Source organism: Myotis nattereri, assembly GCF_964212035.1.
Source record: "Myotis nattereri genome assembly, chromosome: 1".
NCBI classification, from domain to species: Eukaryota; Metazoa; Chordata; class Mammalia; order Chiroptera; family Vespertilionidae; genus Myotis; species Myotis nattereri.
The window spans coordinates 87,015,791-87,031,466 of NC_138075.1; the positions used below are offsets into that span (position 1 = coordinate 87,015,791).

The following is a 15,676-nucleotide window of genomic DNA, read 5'->3' on the forward strand; positions in this document are numbered from 1 at the left end:
TGGTTATTATATTTTGGTTCACAGCTAAAAAAAAAAATAGCTGAGGAGACTAGAAATACTCCTTTCCAAATATAATTAATATTTTTTCAATACATAAAGGTACAAACAAAACAAAAAACAAAAAAGAGTATTTATAAAAGAATAATGACCTTTTTTTTCTTGATGACACCGTTCAGTATTAATGAATAGTCCTGGTACTTAATGATTCAACTTAATTGGTGAGGATACTATATTGCAAGAAAAAGTAAGATTTTTTCTAGGTCAAAGGTCAGGCTAATTAGGCCACAGAGGCAAAGGGGACTGACCTTTGGACCTCACTGCTGCCTAGATGAACAGAGGGGAGATGATTTTTCTTACATATGAAAGTATTCACTGAAAATATTTTATTTTAAATGGTTATAAGAAATCATTTAGTGTTGGAATCTAGACCTGTATTATCATGTACAATTTTTAAATTATTTTGGCACAAATCCTAGATCCACTTCAAGGAGCCAATAGAGATGTGCTTGGCGAACCAATTCAGGAGCTTTAATACTATTTTTAAAATCTAGTTTTTACATTAAATAAGGCAGTTTGTTATTTTGATAGAAGTTATAATCTACTTAAAACTGTCATTCTCTGTTTCTGACTTGCAATTAGATGGTATTTCCAAAATGTCAGACCTAGATTCTGCTTCTATCATCATCATAATAAAATGTGACAGCCAAGATATTATATCAATACCTTTTCCATAATTAGCAATAAGGATCCTGACAAGGGTTAACTAGAAAAGTTTCATAAACATTTTTCTGCAAATGGTCCTGACGGCAGTACTATGCTTTTAAAATCTGCTAACGTAGCAAAGACTCATGACAACCAGGAGACAAATCTATGAGCAAAACTGTTTGGAGAGAATAGTTTTGTAGTGTATGATATATGTTATGTAAATGAGCTTATTAGGACTCTCATCTATTTTATTATTGGTGACCAATTTAATAGAGGCATTTAAAAAACAATATTTCTGCCTGACTTCTAGAAATGAAGAAGATACATTGATATAATTGAGAGCAAATGATTGCATGTCGTGCCATTTAATCATGTCATTTTTCAATTGCTATTTTTTGCACTTCACTGCATGCTTATAGAATATTTAGTTTCAATATAGATTAAGTCCCAGGGTTTGCAATGGAGCTGAGTTTCTGTATTGTCTGACATTTTCTTTTAAGTTTGGAATCAGTTAAAACACATAGATGTCATTTGCTCACATTTTCTTTAAAATATGCAAGACATCATTCATACTTCACTTAGGTATTTTAATTTTTGGCTGTCTTGAAGGATTACTCCTTTACAATTTCAGGATGGAAATTTTTATTTGCAACCTACTAGGTATTAAGTTAAGCAGATAATTGGTTCAAGAATGAAGCTATAAGGACCAAAAGATCTGCTGACCCCTTGTTGGCAACTTTGATAATCGTTTGTCTAATGAATGTTTCCTACTTTTGTTCAGTCTCTTCTTTATTTTTTATATAAATTATAGCTTTCTCAGAAAAGAGATTATCTCCTACTGTCTGCTATAATATGAGGTTCTTGAGGGCAGAAAGTTTTGTCTATTTTGTTCACTGATGTATCTCAAACACTCAGAAGAGTGCCTGTTATAGTCGATGTTTAATAAATATTTGTTTAATGAACGGATTAGTATTTTTTACATTTCTGCTATCATAACCACCCTTAGGAGTTGCATAGATTACTAATTATTAACATATTTGCAGGATGATGAATGGGTAGAAGATAGAACCTGAATGGTGTACAAAAGTTGTTGGCTCTCTTAACAACAACTTTATTTATGGCTGTTGCCGCTTCTGCTTAGGAGTCAGGGGCAGAGATAGTCTGATAATGTGGAAATCTTATAAGCTTTTCAGCTCTCTTATGAAAGGCAGTGTAGCATAGTGTTTTTGTGAATTGGCTCTGAATTCATGTTGCACGGTTTACAATTCTGCTTTTGGCGTTGTTAGCTGTGTTATCTCTGATCAGATACTTAACCTCTCTGTGTCTCCATTTCTTCACTTATAAAATAGTAGATGACAGCAATATATATTTCATAGTACTGTTGTGAGGATTAAATGAGTCAATACATATAATATACTTAAAAATTCACAGCATACAGAAATACAAAACTGTTTGTCATTGGTTTAAGAGATTAGTGAAAATAGCTAGTAAAATAGCTAAGAATAGTGCTGTTGCAATTAATAAGACAATGATTGTTGGTTATTACTTTGCATTGAAGTAAATCTTGATTAAAAATTTAAAGAAAACATAACATTATTTTTATTTTGTACTGTTTCAGGTATATGTGGTCAACTCAGAATGATCTTTGATGAAGTATATTTGATATGTCAGATCTCTCATATACTTTGTACTGGCACCAACAACACAATAGATTAAAATGTATATGACTATATATGAAACTCATCACTGGAATAATTAGACGTAACTAACATTTTTAACTTTCACATTTTCTTCAGCTTCTTTTCCAGATCCATGGTCTACTTTTCTGTTTTTGTTTTATGCTATTTCTAGAAGTATGATAGCTATATTTTAAAAAGGTACTGCATTATTTTTATTATATAGAAGAATGTCTTATCTGAGATTTATAGGTTTGTGGTTATGACTCTATTCCAGGAAACTATATAGCCATTACTTTTTTTAAAAAAAATAAAAGCTCTAAGTTTGCCTTTGTGAATGTGTTAGTCTGTGTATCGACCCAGGGTTGCAAAACCATGATGACTGGATGGTATTAATAATATTATAGGGTCTGTTGTTATGACACATTCTAAAAGAATGGTAAATTCTCTGGTTATATAATCAGGTATGTGGTTGATAATATATACCTGGACTTACCAAGTGATTTTTAAAAATAACATCTTTACTGAAATTTAATTCACATACCATAACATCTAATTTCAGAATGTTTTCATCACCCCCAAAAGAAACCCCCTACACATTAGCACTCCCTTCTCCCCCTGGACTGCAGCTCCTGGTAACCACTAATATACTTTCTGTTTCTGTACGTTTGCCTATTCTGGGCATTTTATATAAAATAGAATCGTACAATATGTGGTCTTTTGTGACTAGTTTCTTTCACTGAGCATAATGTTTTCAAGGTTCATCCATGTTGTAGTATGTATTGGTATGTATTAGGACTTCTTTCATTTTTATTGCCAAATAATATTTTGTTGTATGGATGTACATTTATTATCCATTCATCCATTGATGGGTATTTGTGTTTTTCCACTTTTTGGCTATTATGAATAATGCAGCTATGCATAGTTGTCTACAGGTTTTTGTGTGTTTTTCATGTTTTCAATTTTGGAGGCATATACCTAGGAGAGAAATTGTTGGATCATATGATAATCCTATGTTTAACCATTTAAGGAAATATAATATGGATTTCTCTACATCCCCACCAACATTATTCCTGAGTTAGTTTGTGTGTTTTTTTCTGGCGAGGGCATCCTAGTAGGGGTGAAGTAGTATCTAATATTGTGATTTAGATTCACATTGCCTTGATGACTGAATGTCTTTTCATATATTAATTGGCCACTTGTATGTCTTCTTTGTAGAAATGTCCATTCAAATATTCTGCCCATTTTAAGAATTGAGTTACTTGTCTTTATATTGTTGAGTTTTAAGAGTTCTTTATATATTCTGGATACAAGTCCTTTATCAAACACATAATTTTCATATATTTTCTCCCATTCTGTGGCTTATCTTTTTACTCTCTTTTTTTTAAATCTTCACCTGAGGATATTTTCCATTGATTTTTAGAGAAAGTGGAAGAGAGAGGGAAAGACAGAGAGAAATGACGATGTAAGAGAAACACATCAATTGGTTTCCTCCTGCACGAGCCCCAGCCAGGGCCCTTGACGGAAATCAAACCTGGGGTCCTGTGGTCTGTAGGTTGACATTCTATCCACTGAGTCAAACTGGTTAGGGCTTTTTTTTACTTTTTTATGGTGTCATTTAAAGACCAAAAGTTTTTACTTTTGGACAACTTAATTTTGATTTTAATCAAAATTAAGTTGTCGAAAAGTCACTTGCACTTTTGGTGTGTTATCTAAAAAAAAATTGCCTAGCCCAAGGTCATAAGGATTTACACCTATGTTTTCTTTTAAGATTGTTTTAGTTGTAGCACTTCTATTTAGGTCCAAGATCCAATTTGAGTTATTTTTGCATATGGTGTGAGGTGGGAGTCCAATTCATCCTTTTGCATGTGGATATCCAATTGTCCCAGCACCACTTGTTGAAAAGACTATTTTTTCCTGACTTAAATGTACCAAGAGCTTTTAAAATTCCATTTATTTTTTAGTAAGCATTCAATATTTAATAATTAATACTCTATACTTAGCATAAACAAGCCTTTATAGCATAAATTACCCTTGATTTTATAAATATTATCTTATCTAAATTATTACATGTTATATTTTGTTTGTACATCTGAACTTGATTTTATGTGATGTCAATCTAAAGTACTCCCCCAACCACCACCACTTTCTATCATATCACCCTATTTTATTTTATAGCTGCTATCACTATCTGATATTTTCTTGTATATTTGTTTTAGTTCCAACTTCTCACCACATCTTCATAACCACCACAAATTTGAATGTAAGTTCTATGAAAGCAGAAATCTTGTTGCTCACTGTTATATCCCCACCACTGAGAATAGTGCCTGGCACCCAAGAGGCACTCAATCAGTACATTTAGGTGGATTGATGGATAATGGAATTATGACTTTCATGATATTTCACTTGAACTTCCATTCTGTTTTAAAGTGTTACAAAGGTTATGGTTTCTGGACCTTTCCTTATGTGAATCCTGCAAATGTAATGCCTGTCCTCCCTTCTCCTCCTTCACCTTTTTGATTTTCAGCAACTTTCACAGCCTTCTTCTAATCCATGGATATCAGTCTGTCTCCTCCAGCTAGTAATGCTCTTCCTCATCCCCCAAGTCAACGCCCATCACTTAGCATGTATGTCCATTCCACAGTACATTGGGGTCACCTCCTCAGTACTCGCCAAGCACATCCACCTCCCTTGCCTCATTCAAAGCCTACAACAACCTGATGGGTTAGGTCATATCAAAAACCTTTGCTCCGCTTTGATTTCTCTCACTTTGAAGAGCCAATGCCTTCTCTTCATAGCCAAATTATAAGCACTTAGGAACAGATACCACATCTTATTATATGCCTCTTACCCATCAATGACAATCCTATAATGAAAAGTATGGTGTTTGGCACATAATTGATACCAATAAATGTTTATTGCTATAAGAAATATTCTTAATGTGATCTTTGCTAACCTTGTCCCAAAATAATAATCCCAGACCAACCAAAAGCATCTTCTGAAAAATTATAGAGGTACCAATATAGCCTCTTGCATTTCCAACCCACTGTGCATTTTTATTACACTGTGACTGTAGGTATTAACATTATCCATATCTGATGCCTTATACCTTTCAAATAATCCTTGTGGCTTTGTTTTACAATGTAAGCTTTCTGAGAGCAAAGTTTCTATGTAATTTAGCACAGTGCTGTATGTGTTAGAGTTGTTCATTACTAAATGATTTATTTGACAACAAGACTAAAAGACAAATATCCCAAAATATGGTATTCAAACAACATAACATATCAGCATTCTTTTTTAAAAAATATATTTTATTGATTTTTTACAGAGAGGAAGAGAGAGGGATAGAGAGTTAGAAACATCGATGCAAGAGAAACATCGATCAGCTGCCTCCTGCACACCCCCCACTAGGGGTGTGCCCGCAACCAAGGTACATGCCCTTGACCGGAATCAAACCTGGCACCCTTCAGTCCACAGGCCGATGCTCTATCCACTGAGCCAACCCAGTTAGGGCAACATATCAGCATTCTTAATAATTATATTGAAAATTCTGGAGGTTATCAAGTCAATACTACTAATACAAAGGTATCACTGGTCAAAAAGATCTATTCATTGATTGTGGATTCCATTTTTTCAGTCATTTGATTATGAAATTATAACTTGTAACTTCTATGCTTCTTTTAAAAGTCTTGTCTAACTAGATTAATTCTCCTATCTGAAAAGCTAAGTCCCTCTGTTTTCTGTAGACCAGTGGTCTCAAAATGTAGCGTGCATAGTCTGGATACATGCTACAGTGAGGATTAACATTATGCTAAGGCATTGCTTTTCAACCAATGTTCTGCAAGAATTTTTTAAAACGCAATACCAGACTAGTTAGTTGGGGGCACTGACCTCTTTCTCCTTAGATTTTCAAATTTTAAAAAAAAATATGACAACATCCAACATAAAAAAGTGTAGCATGCATGGTTATCACCTGTAGGGTTCATTAAACTATGTTTCACTGGGGCCTGCCTCAGAGTTGCTGGTTCAGATGTGGAGTCCCACCAGAGTATTTGCATTTCCAACAAGCTCCCAGGTGTTACTAATGCTGCGTGACCCGGGGAACACACTCTAAGAACTTTGCTCTGGAAAACCTAGCAGATCGAGAGAAGACAGTTATCCACCTCATGAAATTAAAATGGTAAAATACAGAAAATGCAAAAGAGAAAAAAAGAAGAAAGAGTGTAAGTTACCCTTGCAGCAGGGGGCTAGGACTAACCACCTGACACTCTGCGAACTAGACGACCTCACTTGCCCTTTTCCCTTTTCCTTTCTCTCTCCACATATTTCCACACTCCACCCAGATCGAAGGCAGCGTGTGTCACGTGTGATGATCTAATCTTCTTTGTTGTTTTTGCCACACAGAAGGCATACTCAGTAAATATCATTAAACAATTGATCAATCTAGAGGGGAAAGCCATGTTTGACTTTATAAATGGAATTGCTTCATAAATAGTTTTTTTTTTCTATTTGACAGATCAGCCAGAGTCTCACCACTTTATTACCTAATGATGTTACAATAACCTGCCGAATAAAATTATGTAAGAGATATGGAGACAAATTGCTTTGTAGTTTCTCAGCTAGATTTATTTATTTTTCTCTCTGTTTTTAACATGTACTTGGTTTTGGTATTTTTTAAGGTATTATTTTCCTTCTCATATCTCATTTCCCTCTTTGGCTCTTACATTTCACTTATTGCACATTTTGGTCCTCAGTCTAATTATAGTTTTTATTTTATTTCAAGCTTACTTATAAGCTTTTGTAAGAGATGACACTATTGTTTAATGTCATTTATATGACTATACAAGCAGATATACTCATTCTATGCAATATGTGTACCTTCTACATATATTTAGTATATAATGAAAATAAAATACTGATATTGGGTGTCTTACCTTTAATGGTATTAAACTAAAGTCAATGTCAAGAGTGATGTTACATCACCTTTGGCTTGATAAGATGAATGATTTAAACAGTCAAAAAAGTTGACAGAGGAAGACCAGAGAGGGAAAAAAACAATTAACCAAAAACATCCCTTTGCATCATCATTGGTGAATTGAAAATCAGATTGACAGTCTGTAAGTGTAAAACAAAAACCTTCGGCCTGTTGGTAACTCTCTTGTTAACATGTCCCAAAAGATGTGTGGTGCAAGCATGTCAAACTCGCGGCTGGTGGGTTTGACGTGCTTGAGGGTTGGAGATATGATCATTGTAAACGAAAAAGCAATTTATAAATTTTTATTTTTACTTTTTTACACTTCTCATTTTTTTTACAGCAAATCTGCCTGTTTAGTAATATGAGGAAACTAACTGGAAATGTAAAAATAAGTGAATAAAGTAGGCTGTCAGAAATTTAAAAGTAGCACACCAACCTATAGTCCAACAATTGGATTCTGAGATGACACTAAGCTAGTTACCTTCATACTAACTGAGATAGCCTTGTAAGAGAAAAATGCCTAAATATTACCAAATAATAAGAATAACAAAATACAAAAGCATCTGGAATCTCTTTCTTATGCATATTAATAATTAATTGTTTTTGTTTTTAAATTTTCTTTCCCTCTTTTGTCTTTGAACTTTTCTGGGAAGACAATAAAACTGTGTTTGGGAACCAACATAATTTAATTAGATGTCAAGGAAAATGCTTCAAAATTGGCAATGAACAGCATTCCAAAATTTTATGTTCCTTACTTCCTTTTCCAGTTAGCCCCGGCTCCCAACACACTAGGTACTCTCACTGCCCCAGGCCACTTGCTTCTAATCTAGACAGTCTATTATTTATTTATTTATTTTTCTTATATATATTTTTTCTTTTTAAATGTATTTTTTATTATTGATAGTGTTACAGATATCTTCCATAACCCCCCCTTTTCCCCCTCCCCTTAGTACCTACCCACCCCCCAGGTCTTCACTACCCTCGGACCTTCTATCCTTATAACCATCACCATCCAACTTGGACCACACTGTTTCCTTGACAATTTCACCAACTCTTCAAACAGCAACTTGCATAAACTCCTGTCAGCACTTCCCTTTCTGCATTGTTCTGGCTTTGATCTTTTTTAATTTTTAAAATTTCTTTATTGATTAAGGTATTACATATGTGTCCTTATCCTCCTATTAACCACCCCCCCCCCACCACCACCACTCATGTCCTCACCTCCCTGTTGTCTGTGTCCGTTAGTTAGGCATATATGCTTGCATACAAGTCCTTTGGTTGATCTCTCCCTCTTACCCCCACCCTCCCCTACCTTCCCTCTGAGGTTTGATGTTCTGATCGATGATTCTCTGTCTCTGGATCTGTTTTTGTACATCAGTTTATGTTGTTCATTATATTCCATAAATGAGTGAGATCATGTAATATTTATCTTTCTCTGACTGGCTTATTTCACTTAGCATGATGCTGTCCAGTTCCATCCATGCTGTTGCAAATAGTAAGAACTTCTTTTTTACCACAGCATAGTATTCCATTGTGTAGATGTACCACTGTTTTCTAATCCACTGATCTGCTAATGGGCACTTGGGCTGTTTCTAAATCTTAGCTATGGCGAATTGTGCTGCTATGAACATAGGGGTGCATATATCCTTTCTGATTGGTGTTTCTAGTTTCTTGGGGTATATTCCTAGAAGTGGGATCACAGGGTCAAATGGGAGTTCCATTTTGAGTTTTTTGAGGAAACTTTATACTGTTCACAGTGGTTGGACCAGTCTGCATTCCCACCAGCAGTGCACGAGTGTTCCTTTTCTCCACATCCTCTCCAGCACTTGTTTGTTGATTTGTTGATGATAGCCATTCCGACAGGTGTGAGATGGTACCACATTGTCCTTTTGATTTGCATCTCTTGGATGATTAGTAACTTTGAGCATGTTTTCATATGTCTCTTGGCCTTCCTTCTGTCTTCTTTCAAAAAGTATCTATTTAGGTCCATTGCCCATTTTGTTTATTGGATTGTTTATCTTCTTTTTGTTAAGTTGTATGAGTTCCCTGTAAATGTTGGAGATTAAACCTTTATCAGTGATAACATTAGAAAATATGTTCTCCCATGCAGTGGGCTTTCTTTTTGTTTTGTTGATGGTTTCTTTTGCCGTGCAAAAGCTTTTTATTGTGGTCCCATTTGTTTATTTTCTCTTTAGTTTCCATTGCCCTAGGAGCATTATCAGTGAAGAAATTGCTTCAGCATCTGTCTGAGATTTTGCTGCCTGTGGATTCCTCTAGTATTTTTATGGTTTCCCGTCTTAGGTTTAAGTCCTTTATCTATTTTGAGTTTATTTTTGTGTATGGTGTAAGTTGGTGGTCTAGTTTCATTTTTTTTGCATGTATTTGGTCAATTTTCCCAACACCATTTATTGAAGAGACTGTCTTGACTCCATTGTATGTTCATGCCTCCTTTGTCTAATATTAATTGAGCATAGTGGTTTGGGTCAATTCCTAGGTTCTCTATTGTATTCCATTGATCTATATATCTGTTTTTGTGCCAGTATCAGGCAGTTTTGAGAACAATGGCTTTGTAATGCAGCTTGATATCTGGTATTGAGATCCCACCTACTTTGTTCTTCTTTCTCAGGATTGCTGCAGCTATTCAGGGTCTTTTTTTATTCCAGATGAATTTTTGGAAAGTTTGTTCTAGGTCTGTGAAATATGCCATTCGTATTTTAATGGGGATTGCATTGAATCAATAGATTGCTTTGGGTAGTATGGACATTTTGATGATGTTGATTCTACCAATCCATGAACACAGTATGTTCTTCCATCTGTTTATGTCTTCCTCTATCTCTTTTTTCAGTGTCCTGTAGTTTTCCGCATATAGGTCTTTTACCTCCTTAGTTAAGTTTATTCCTAGGCATCTTAATATTTTTGATGTGATGGTAAATGGGATTGCTTTTTTAGTCTCTCTTTCTGTAAGTTCATTATTGGTGTATAAAAATGCCATAGATTTCTTGGCGTTAATTTTGTATCCTGCTACATTGCCAAATTCATTTATTAAGTCTAATAATTTTTTGATGGAGTCTTTAGGGTTTTCTATGTGTATTATGTCATCTGCAAATAAGAACAGTTTTACTTCTTCTTTTCCAATTTGGATGCCTTTTATTTCTTCTTCTTGTCTGATCACAATGGCTAGTACTTCCAGTACTATGTCAAACAAGAGGGGTGAAAGTGGACGTCCCTGTCTTGTTCCTGTTCTTAGGGGAAATGATTTTAGTTTTTGCCCATTGAGTATGATGTTGGCTGTGGGTTTTTCATATATGGCTTTTATTATGTTGAGGTATGATCCTTCTATTCCCACCTTGCTGAGAGTTTTTATCAAGAAAGGGTGTTGGATTTTGTCAAATGCTTTTTCTGCATCAATTGATATGACTCTGTGATTTTTTATCTCTCAATTTGTTTATGTGATCTATCACATTTATTGATTTGTGGGTATTGTACCATCCTTGCATCCCTTGGATAAATCCTACTTGGTCATGGTGTATGATCTTTCTGATGTACTGCTGGATCCTATTTGCTAGGATTTTGTTGAGGATTTTGGAATCTATCTTCATGAGGGATATTGACCTGTAATTCTCTTTCATTGTATTGTCTTTATCGGGTTTTGGTATTAGGGTGATGCTGGCTTCATAGAATGAGCTTGGAAGTGGTCCTTCCTCTTGAATTTTTTGGAATAGTATGAAGAGGATAGATTTTACAATCATAGTAGGGGACTTTAATATACCATTGACATCACTGGATAAATCCTCTAGACAAAAAATCAGCAAAGAAGCAGCAATCCTAAATGACTCACTAGATCAGATGAACTTAATTGACATCTTCAGAGCATTTCACCCCAAAGCCATGGAATATACGTTCTTCTCAAGTGCACATGGGACATTTTCAAAAATAGACCACATAATTGGTCACAAGCAAAATCTCCTCAAATTCAAGAAGATTTAATTCATATCAAGCATTTTCTCAGACAACAATGGCATAATATTAGAAATAAACTACAATAAAAACAATCCAAAAAATTCGAACACTTGGAAGCTGAATAGCATGCTATTAAACAATGATTGGGTTACTAAAAGAGATCAAAGAAGAAATTAAAAATATCATGGAAACTAATGACAATAAAAGCACAACAATCCAAAATCTATGAAAGCAGTCCTGAGAGGGAAGTTTATAGCTCTAGAGGCCTACCTCAAAAAAAAAAAAAACCAACAAGAAAAAATGGCAATAAATCATCTAACTCTACAACTCAAATAATTAGAAATAGAACAACAAGAAAAGCCCAGAGTGAGCAGAAGGAAGGACATAATAAAGATCAGAACAGAAATGAATGACATAGAGACCAAAAAAAAAAAAAAAAACACCCAATAAAAAGTATCAATGAAACCAAGAGCTGGTTCTTTGAAAGGATAAACAAGATTGATGAACCTCTAGCCAGGCTCACCAAGAAGCAAAGTGAAAGGATCCAAATAAACAAAATCAGAAATGAAAGAGGTGAAATAACACCAGACCCCACAGAAATACAAAGGATTGTTAAAAAAAATACTATGAACAACTCTATTCCAACAAACTAGACAACCTGGAGGAAATGGAAATATTTCTAGAAAAATACAACCTTCCAAACTCAATCAGGAAGATTCTAAAAATCTCAATAGGCCAATAACTAAGGAAGGAATTGAAGCAGTCATAAAAAAGCTTCCAGCTATTGTTCTTATTTGTATAGTCCACCTCCAGTAGACTCTCAGCTCCTGGAGAGAAGGAGCAGTAACCTGCTCCTTTTTTAAGCCTGTGTGCTTGAAACAGTGCCTAGTTGATGGAAGGTGCAATATACATTTGAGGAGGTCTGGGAGACAGGGATACTAGTACATTTGTCTTATTTCTGTGCTTTAACTAGATTGCTTAGTTTGGGTTTCTGTTTAAAAGTACATTTCCCTGAAAATGGAAGACAAAAAGGGTTATAATCATTTGTTCCTATGTAGTTATATTTCACATTTCTCTATGCATAGTTTATCATGGAAAGAATATACACTACAGATCTAAGAAACACTGCTAGAAAATTCACTGATTTCATTTAGTATGTGTTTGTGATTATAAATGAACATGTATATTTTAATGGTTGTCACGGTAACCCATTTATGTAGAAAAATGTATTTTATCAATTATATCTTCTAGATATAAAAAGTACTGAAAAATACATTGGTCGAGTAAAATTCCCAATTTACCCCTCCTTTTTAAAGTACTATGACTCCCCAAGTGTGCATATAAGATAAATTTTTTATTTAGAATACAGGCTAAGTTCTTCAGATATTTAAATAAAAAATTTACAATTGTGAAGACCCAAAAATCAAATATTGAATATGAACAGTTTTTTAAAACAGTTGAGAGAGAGATAGAGAAAGAGAGAGAGAGAATATGTGTGGGGGTGGGACAATTAGCAGGATTGGAGCTATGGAAGCAATGCCTGTTGCTTTAGTAGACCTCAGGTTTATGTTGAATGTCTGGGGGTTTCTCCTCATTCAGCACTGAGCTAATGAATAGCATCAGTAAAAAAATTTGTCAGACCCTGTGGTTACTATCAGGAGTTATATAGGAAAATAGTAATGAACCCTAGGAAAAGAAATAAGGGTAAGTTCAGGAAACATAACTAAAAATGCCACATTGGTATAAATTGAATAATAAAATTCCTAGTCATATTTTGCCATAAATAGAGGTTTGAGAAATTGTCACTCACCTCATTTAAAATTCAGAAATATTAAGGGTACAGGGTTCTCTCATTATAGAAATAATAGAATTCCAGCTATTACTGAGTTAGGGTCATTTAAATGGCTATAGCATGTACTATACCAATAAGTGGAACATCTGTATGAAATGTCCACCTGCTGATCTACTACCACTCTATGCACATTTCAATGAACCGCACTGAATCATTTTAGGACTTCTAATGAAGCCTTATCTAGATTAACATTTTAAGCACAAATACTTTCAGGCATTAAAAGTCTCACACTAAATGAAATTGCATTGTCTTGTTTACCCTTGTTGATTAATAAGCAATCTGTTAACTATTAGAACAGTCCGATTGTGGCAGTAGCAGGAGATTAGTAATGCAGCGATGTTTGATATAATCATCATTTCTCCTAAAGGCTTTGAATTAGAATATCACTTATATACTATCCGTAGGCAACAAAAAGATATAATATTTTTAGACATGTGTGCACTATTTTGCTTGAATCGTTCAGCTTAGGGTCACTACAGCAATACAAATGCTTCTGGGGGCAAAATGCTATTTTGATGCATGCATATTCTTCTTAAATAGTGTGAATATTTATTAAAAGGAAACAGAGCCAACAAATAGTGCAATAATAATCCAGGATTCTAATTTCTGTTTTCAGAACATTACTGCTTTGTTAGTCAAGCTTCTGCAGAGCAATGTTGCTTATCTTCTTTTGTCAAATAATAGATGTTATATATAAAAATCCTTTACAATCTTATTTAACTTATACCCAGCCAGCAGGAAACTAAACTTTTGGCCCCAAAAATATGAGAGTAAATTTGGAAAAAAAATTTCTATTTGGAGAACTTCTGTCTTTTGTGTTTCTTGGGACTTTGAATCAAAGCATTTAATCTGTTTGGCATTCATCTAACCCAATGATTTATTTTATTAAATTATAAATCACCTAGCTGTTAAGGTGGGACCCAACATTTTAGATGAAGAAATCAGTGAAAAAGGGAAGAGGATTGGGATGCAGCTCAATTGCTTGGCATTAGTTGGCTGTCTATAAGAGACCTCCATCTAAAAGCGACTCCAGAGTCCTCCTTGTTCACTTGTTCATAGCTGGGCATGTCACTACAATGATGGTGGAAGAGTGGGTCTCATGTCTTAGAAGACTCTGCCCTGTGAACACTCATGGCTTGGCCCCCTCTGTGTTGCAGTCGCTCTGTGGTGAAATCAAGCAGCGGCGGCGTGGAGTGGCCTCCATCCTGCGGTTATGCCAGCACCTTCTGGATGGTGGGGAGACCTGCAACCTGAGCGCGGACCACCAGCCCATGCAACTGATCATTGTGAATCTCGAGAGGAGGTGGGAAGCCATTGTCATGCAAGCCGTCCAGTGGCAAACACGGCTACAAAAGAAGATGGGAACGGAGTCGGTGAGTGAATTTTTTTTTTTAAGTATAATGATCTCTCATTTTTCTCAGACAATATTCTTTCAGGGCTTAGAATATGAGTTCATTTTGCTAATTAAAGGGATAGCTATCTCCAACCACTAAATTAAACTCCATTTATCATAACACAGATTTATTCACCTACTAATAAGATGCATTTTAGTGTATCTTGTGGAATTTTTTTAAAAATCACATGGATGTTTTGCTTAACCTTAGCAAACAAAGCCATCAAATCTTTTCATCATTTCTTCACCAACAATATTACTTAACTAGAGGCCCGGTGCACGAATTCGTGCACCAGTGGGTTCTCTCAGCCTGGCCTGCGGGTTCAGGCCGAAACCAGCTCTCCAACATCCTCTGAGGGATCCCTGATTCTGAAAGGGTTCAGGCCAGGCCGAGGGACCCCACCAGTGCACAATCGGGGCCAGGGAGGGACCATGGGAAGGCTCAGGGCATGTCCGGCCCATCTCGCTCAGTCCGAATTGGCCGGACCCCAGTAGCAAGCTAATCTACCAGTCGGAGAGTCTGCCCCCTGGTGGTCAGTGCACATCATAGTGAGTGGTTGAGTGACCTTAGCATATCATTACCATATTATGCTTTGATTGGTTGAACAGACGACTGGACAACGGGACACTTAACATATTAGGCTTTTATTATATAGGATCATAAAATACACATGAAAATTTTCCTCAAAGGTGGCTTACCATTCTCAGAGCATGTGGAGCAATGTGTATGTTCCACAGATAAGGCCATGTAATAATGTGTACTATCTACCTTTTTGTTATATGATATGTTAATATTTGTACAACAATCTCCATTGTTCCTGCTTGGAGCTTCTCCTGATAGAGTTGTATTGCTGAGAAGTAGCATGTTTCCTCTTAAGAGTTTTAATGCAGTGCTTACGGTAAGGAAAATTTTAAGAATTTTCCAAATTTGCTATGATTCAAGCTGTTGCTAGATGAAGAAAATATATATAACCAGAATTGTTTTATTACAATATAGAATATGTACTTGTCCAGAAAACCTTTATATCCTTAAGGTAAAGGGTTTTGTGATAAAAAGATTGCATTCCCCAAATGACCTTGAAGTCAATATCTATTACTTGAAGGCCCAATTGTTA

The 15,676-nt window shown here is 35.2% G+C and overlaps 1 protein-coding gene across 1 annotated transcript in view; it reads left to right on the forward strand.

Annotated features, from left to right (window-relative positions):
* Positions 1-15,676, forward strand: part of AKAP6 (A-kinase anchoring protein 6) — a 509,747-nt gene that overhangs the window by 446,362 nt on the left and 47,709 nt on the right. Inside the window, exon 13 of the mRNA XM_081089857.1 lies at positions 14,326-14,541. Coding sequence (XP_080945983.1) covers positions 14,326-14,541 — 216 coding nt within the window. The remainder of the gene's footprint in view (positions 1-14,325; positions 14,542-15,676) is intronic.